This window comes from Arvicanthis niloticus, chromosome 9 (genome assembly GCF_011762505.2).
Source record: "Arvicanthis niloticus isolate mArvNil1 chromosome 9, mArvNil1.pat.X, whole genome shotgun sequence".
Lineage (NCBI taxonomy): Eukaryota > Metazoa > Chordata > Mammalia > Rodentia > Muridae > Arvicanthis > Arvicanthis niloticus.
The window spans coordinates 9,161,219-9,168,986 of NC_047666.1; the positions used below are offsets into that span (position 1 = coordinate 9,161,219).

Consider the following 7,768-nt stretch of genomic DNA (forward strand, 5'->3'; position numbering starts at 1 on the left):
GTTTAGAAAATACATTTTTTGTTTTGCATTTCTTTCAGTTTTTGTCTATTAAGTAGTAACTATAAACCCCTCAATCAACAAATTTGTAATTTTTACCAAATAAGATTGGTCAAGTTATGTAAACCCATTAACATAAAAAATACTTTTTTGTTAAAGAGTTGTTCACTTTCTAAATTAAAAAAACATACAGAGGGAATTTTGCAACAAAACCATGAATCTGTAGGCCTGAGCTCTGTTGGGCCTTGGATGAGGTAACTCCGTTTAACCTGTGCCCTTCAGTCATTAGACACAGGTAGAGGTCTCCACCTCCAGAGATTTAAATATTAATGAGTTATCTAAAGGCCAGGGGTGTAGCTAATTAAGTTATTCCCTCTCTTTTCCCCCCTCCCTATAAAAAGTCAGGGGAGCCTGGCTTTTGGGGGGAAGTGCATACCATCTACATCCATTCACCACGCCATGAACAAAGAAAGGTTTGGAAAACCAGACTCCACATGTAGCCTGATCTGGCGCCACCAGGTTCCCAGCCTTTGGAACGCTGGAACCTTGAACCACAGCTGCCAGCCCACAGCAGCTGTAGCAATGTGGGACCCTCCACTGGTGATGTGGGAAGGGCACCCGGGACCCTGATGCCAGACTCCTTCCCCCCACTTCCCCCCCTCCCCCGAGGTTTTTTTCTTCACAAAGCTCTAGTGTTTTGGGTGAGGGGCAGGAGTAAAGTATATGCTATGAATACAGACAATGCAATATCTTAACTTCCAAGGGTTCATAAGAGTATGGAATAACTATTCATTCCTTCTGTCCATCTAGGTTTAGATTTTCTCTGGTTGCAGTATACTTGAAGATGATTCTCTCATTACACCAGAATAATTGTATGCTATGTATTCTAGTGCTGAAGTAGAGTGAAAAGAATTCAGAGGCAAGGGAGACATTAAGTCTTCTTCAATTCACATATTTCTGTAAACCTCACACCTTCCACCATCTGTAAAACACTTTGGAGAAGGTTGAGGCACTGCAAGAAACAGCTAAAGCAGCCAAGCCCCGTACTTCTGCTTTCCTGGTGGTTTTTGCTATGCTCTGCATCACTGTGGGAGGATAGCTGTTACTTTGTTGACAGTAATACATTCCAAAATCATCTGGGTCCACACCATTGATATTGAGAGTGAAATCTGTCCCTGATCCACTGCCACTGAACCTGGAGGGGATCCCAGAGATGGTCTGGGAAGCATACTTGATGAGAAGCCTTGGAGATCCATGTGATTTTTGCTGATACCAGTGTATGCTTGTGCTAATACCCTGGCTGGCCCTGCAGGAGAAACTGACTCTTTCTCCTGGAGTCACAGACAGGGTGGCTGGAGACTGAGTCAGCATGATATCCCCTCTGGAAGCTGGAAATATAGAAAGAAGATATATTATTTCTATACAACTTAGAAAAATAAAAGACTTTCATTATGTGAATTTCTTTAAACAGAAAATCAAATCCTATGTGGTGCTGGCTTCCAAATAACACAAGAAAATTTCGTATCTAAATAACATCACCACTTTTTTGCCACATCTAGACATACCTGAAATCCAGAAAAGCAGAAGTCCAAGGATCTGTAATGTGAACACCATCTTTTGACTTTCCCTGGGTTTGTTTGGATCATGACACAGTCCTGAGAAGACCTTCTTATCATAGTCCAAGGAACAGAAATACTACAGGAAGAAGTACTTATGCAAATTATACTGACTTCATAATGTTTGTAATAAAAACCTGAGAGTAGGCTCTCAGTGCCTTCTTAGAATATATATCCCCTTGATGGTTATCTGAGGAGAGGTTGAGATTTAAAGGATACTCAGCTCCTACATACATGGTCACATAATTAGCAGTGTTTAATGGAGCCTCTTGGTGCATTCAGTATTTAAACTGAAGAGCACCTCAAACACATGGTCTTATTCAGGGATTATGTTGTCTTCCTGGATGGTTCTTATAAAATGAGCTGAAGCAGCTTTAACTGTCTGAATATTCCCTGAAGCATCACAACATCTAACACTAGAGTGCTGTCATACTAATGAGATATCGTGAACAAGAAGTAAGAAATTCTGTATGTCCTGGGAAAACATATGTCTCTAGAGGAGAGAATAAATTTTCTATATATGTTTACAATCAGCCACAGTAGAAGAGAATTTCAAAGATTGATATATCAAAATACTTTTTAGCACTTTCCAGATAAAAGCCAAATATTACATCATGCATGTCTTACCAACAAGAGTGATTTAGAGTGTCACAGATATATTTCTAGAAAATTCAATCAAATTCCTTCCCTAGTACATGATTTTTCATGCTACTTAAAAGACCAAAATTCTGAGACAGTCAAAATCAGGAGAGAAATCTCCATCAGTTCCATTTAAAGAAACAACTGTTCCTGTCACTTGAGCCATATAACAAAGCAGGAACATATTTGTTATATATATATATATAAAAAAACCATGTCTGAGCTTTTGAAACATAAACTACCTAGCTGCAACATAAACTACCAAGATTCTGGAGCAATTAGGACAGGAGTAAAGAAGAAACTTAGTTTACTGCTGGTCAGAATGCAGTAACTATGAAATCAGTGTGCAATTTTCTTAAATGTCTATAAATAGGACCTCTACGTTACCAAGCTATGCTATTCCTGTGCCTATACCTAAAGAAATCTGTAGCCTATATAAATGCATTCTGCTGCAGTATTAAAAATAGCTAGGAAATGGAATCAATTTCAATGTATACCACAAGATAAATGAATAAGTAAAATGGAGTATATTTGTTCAAAGGAATTATTTTAGGTATGAAGTATCACAAAATTTTGAAAAATTTTAGAAAATGTATGGATCTGGAAAATTATAATGACTAAATTATTCCAGTCCCTCCTATAAATTTGCCATGTTTCTCCCTCTTGTATGAACTGGAACTTCAAAATATTCAATTTCTCTCTTTGACTTGGACTACACATTGATGTAAAAAAACTAGAATGTGACTCCCAAATTCGGAGGTTTCTGGAGGGACTACAATAGAGTACATATGCTATCAAATTAAATAAGCAGATACATTGGGAAGAAATGTTTGTTCATTTTTGGAATGACATGAGAAAGAAGCTTGTTAAATATGTTAAGAATATTCTAGGCCAGATGGTGGTGGTGCACGCCTTTAATCCCAGCACTTGGGAGGCAGAGGCAGGGAGATTTCTGAGTTCAAAGCCAGCTTGGTCTCCATAGTGAGTACCAGGACAACCAAGGCTACACAGAGAAACCCTGTCTTGAAAAAGGAAAAAAATTCTACTAATCCAAAAAGGAAAAATATCCAAATTAGTAAATTATACTTGCCAAGCAAGTTTAGGATCAGTCATTGGAAATAATCAAGTATCTTGTGACTTTCTTTAAATAAGAATTCAATACAAGAAGCAGATGTATGCAATTACCACATAGTAATTATTAGTAAGAGAAGATTGTAAAGTGAAACTGTGCATAGAATATTAAGGTATGTGCTGCATCTACAATCATCAAAACACAAACACTTCTAAACCAATTAAAGTATTATGGACAATATTTTCTTTCTTCCTTCCTTCCTTCCTTCCTTCCTTCCTTCCTTCCTTCCATTCTTCCTTCCTTCTTTCAACCTTCCTTCCTTTCTTTCACTCTATCTCTCCTTTTTCTTTATTTTGTACCTCTTTTCTTTATTCCCTCTTTTCTTTCCTTTTTTTTTTACTGAAAATTGATTTTCTCCTCAGGTAATATATTCTAATTATGTTTTCCCACACTATTCCTCCCAGCAACTCCTGATAACACATTCCCTCTGCATCCACCTTCTTTCTGAATATTATTAGAAAATAATCAGGCTTCTATGCAATAATAATTAATAGTGATGATGTATAATAATAAAGTAAAAGAAGTAAATATAATAATATAACACAAAGACCAACACATCAGAATTGACCAAAACAGAAGAAAAATGCCAAAGAGAAGGTAAAAGAACCAGACACACTGGAAGCCTGTAGTCTGTGTATGTGTGTGTGTGTATGTGGATTGCAGCATTCTTGCTTTTACCACTCACTATTCAGAGATCTGAGTCCATTTTTATTATAAAAGTGGTGTAAATGAAGAGCCTTTCAAGTGGTTTTACCAGTTTTTTTCCTACTCAGGTCAGGCTAGCTTTGGTTCTGAGTTGCTTCAAACAAAGAAGGTGACTGTCAATCAAACCAAGAGAGCTACAGTCAGGTCTGTAAACTGATGCTAAGGTAGAGTACAGAGAGTTCAGCTGCAGGAAAGCTTTGCAGCTTTCATTAGCCCAAATATCTTTATAAACTGAAGGCTTCTAATATGCTCTCAATCTGAGAAAAACTCTCAGTCAGTGGGGAACACCACAAGGAGCAGCTGGGGAAACTCAACTGCTTTATTAGATGGTTTATGCTCTGATGTGTAGCCATCAGATACAGCTGTGTGGGGTAAGCTATTTCCTTGTTGACAGTAGCAGACTGAAGCAGCTGCAGGCTCTAGGCTGCTGATAACAAAGTTGAAATCTGTATCTGATCTACTGCCACTGAAACAAGAGGGTGCCCAGAGATGCTCAGGGAATCATACTTGATGTGGACACTTACAATTCATGAAGAATTAGTAGAAAAAGTGGAAAATGTATTATCTGTTTAAATTTTTAGGTCTAAACAACAGAAATTACCAATGATTCAGTATTTCCTTACATAAAATGAAAAGAGGGTATTCATTTACCACCATCTGCTTTTATGCTTTGTCTAATAAACTGACCTGAAATCCAGATGAGTGTTCCAATGATCAGTGATAAGGACAGCATCTTTCTAACATATTTCCCCTTGTGTATGCTGAGCATGCCACAGCAAAGTGAAGGATAGTCTAAGAGGTAAGGACACCAGATAAAAGAAATATCTGTGCAAATGATGGTGACTTCATATTGTTAAGTACTGAGACTGTCAGAACAGACTACTTTGCTTTTTCCTAACCATATTATGGCTCCCTCTCCTGGCCACTTGATACAGTGTTTGTAGTTGACAAGACATCTGTGTTTGTTTCACCACATACAGAATTGAGTAGTGGTGTATAATATGTAATTCATTTCTTTGAATATTAGAGTGACCTGGAAATTATAGCACCTCAGATCCTTTGTGTTGGTTCATGCTTCTATTGTTTCCCTTGGTGTTTCTCTAACTATAGGCTAAATTGATTGATATTTTTATCACCTGAATATTTTATAGACCCTCAATCTATTTAATACTATAGTGCATATTAGAATTAACGAAAAAACGATGTGAAGATTTGAGGTCTTAGTAAGACATTTTTCTTCCAGACAGGTCAACTGTAAACTTTAAAAAGACCATGGGCCTAAACATCAACACATAGAAGTCAGAATATCAAAATGTTAGTTTACCCCATCACAAATAAAATAGAAGTCTTACATTTTGTATTTTCTACAACACAGTGTGAATTCAAAGTATTGGACAGGTACTCCAAATGCAGTGTAGACCAGCAATTAATTTGTTACACTATCTAAAGCAATAGTATTCTGAGAGATTTAAATCAGAAAAGAGCATTTCAGTAGGTTTCTCTTGTAAAGCCAGTATCCGTTCAATGGAATCATATAACCAAGATAGAGTATGTTTGTTTAATAGGGACAGTGTATGGGCCTGGTAAAAGTCCTTATTAAAGATTTACGATGTCACTTATTAAGATTGTAGTTCAACAATGTGTAATCATCACAAAGTACAAATTGCCCTCACTATGTAATCATCACAAAATACAAATTGCTCTTTGTTCTCAGACCATGAGGTCTTTGGAAACATGTGGAATTTTATTTTACTAAGTATTTGGATTGCCAAAACTTGCGATGCTAGGCTTGTCAACTTTATTGTTTGGTTGTACTCAGCAGTGATCATTCTTAAGATCAAAGTGTTAGTTTTAATATTAGACATTACAAATTTTAGCTTGCTTATTTTGCATTATATATATATATATATATATGTGTGTGTGTGTGTGTGTAATAACAAAGTTTGTAATGACTTCTTCGATATATTCGTGCTCTGTCATGAATGATTAGTACCAAGAAAATGGAGTTTTTCAGAAAGTTCTGGCTCAGAGATGGAACTATTGATGCTGTCTAGGCCAACATCATGTTCTGGTACCTGGCAAAGCTGATAATACTACAACAATGCAACCCTCATGATAGCCTATAAAGTAAATTCTTAAATTAGTAGATTTTATATTTTTATTTATTTTATTTATTTTAATTGGATATTTTATTTATTTACATTTCAGATGACATTTCCCCTTTCTCCATTTCCCCTCCCTAAAAAACCCCTATCCTATACTCCCTCCTCCTTTTTGCTGTTATAACATTTTAATTACATGCAAGTATTAAGGTCAGTTCTACATTGAGGAACTAGCAATACAGTAGATACAAATAGTCAAGGAACAAGCAAGACAATAAACATAAATAGTCAAAGAACAAGCAAGGCAATAAACAAAGTTCTGTGAACACTCCCATGATCACTGTTTCTAAGGGCTTTTCAGAATGACCAAAATATCTGAGACAAATTCCCTGTCCTAGCCCAAAGTCATTTTCATGTCTGAAGACTACTGACTTCCTCTAGCCTAAGATTTAGTTTCCTGTCTGAAATTACTTCTTTGTTCCAGACTAAGATTTAGATTCCTGACTGAACTTATTTCTTTGTTCTAGACTAATGTCAGATTCCTGCCTGAAGTCCACTTCCTTGGCCTTGGCCAATGTCATATTTCTGCCAAGGAGCCAATTTCATTGTCCTTGGCCCATGTCAGATTCTTGCCAAGCAGCACCAAAAGCTCCCCACCTCTCCCCAATTTTTTTTTTTTAATTTCATAAACAAGTCTGAGCCTGTCTTAGGTCATTCTGACAAGAATGCCTTCTTTACATTTCAGAGAATATACTTTATCAAAAGTAATGTACTTCTGTCTTAGGTTGGTAAGGGTCTGTGCAGAATCTTACCTGTCCTTGGCTTGCCAGCCTGTTAATTTAATAACTCTGTCTGGGGGTCCATTTTCAGTTTCAAGCCATGTACTTTGGCTGTCAACATGTTGATGTTATTAAAGACAAATTTTACAAGATGGGCAGAAATAAAAGTATTCCCAGGACAAAAAAAAAGGTTAGCATGATTAAGCTATATATGCCATTCTTGAGGCTTGACCAAAATAAAAATCCTGAACTCGGGCCATGGATAATTTTATCAGCAGTGTTTGCTGCATCATTGCTCAGCAGTGCAGCATTCTTTAAATTCATGAGCACACTATTTAAGGTTAAAACATACAGAGAGGTGTTAGAATTATGCCAAATACACTTCAAGTGTCTTTAAATTTTTTTCCTAACTATAATGACTACCACTGTAAATTTTAAAACTAACATGAATCCAATGGCATTTGACATGACACTTGAGATGGCTTCTTACTCTTAAACTCTAAACCTACTTCCAATAATTTGAATAGAATAAAGAACATAAATCCACTCTTCCAAATTCCTATCTAAATCCTGTTCTACATTCAGCACATGAGTAACATTTTTTTTTTTTTTTGCTAAATGATTAATAAAAGTAGCTGTCTTAACTTCTTGTGTCAAAGCAATTGCAGAAGTAGTGGTGCTAAAAATTAATTTAATTAAAGCTGTTATACCAGCAATAGCCAAGCCTACTACCCTCTTGCTTTCTACTGAAAGCCTTACTTACTTCTTCAAGTATGTGCAAGCTTTTTTCAGAATAAC

General features: G+C 36.3%; 1 gene segment (V, D, J or C); it reads right to left on the minus strand.

The window, feature by feature from the left end:
- Nucleotides 1-963: 963 nt before the first annotated feature.
- On the minus strand, nt 964-1,611 carry LOC117715019 (immunoglobulin kappa variable 5-48-like). The segment is given in 2 exon segments: nt 964-1,385; nt 1,563-1,611. Coding segments are annotated over 2 exon segments (471 nt in total).
- Nucleotides 1,612-7,768: the final 6,157 nt, after the last annotated feature.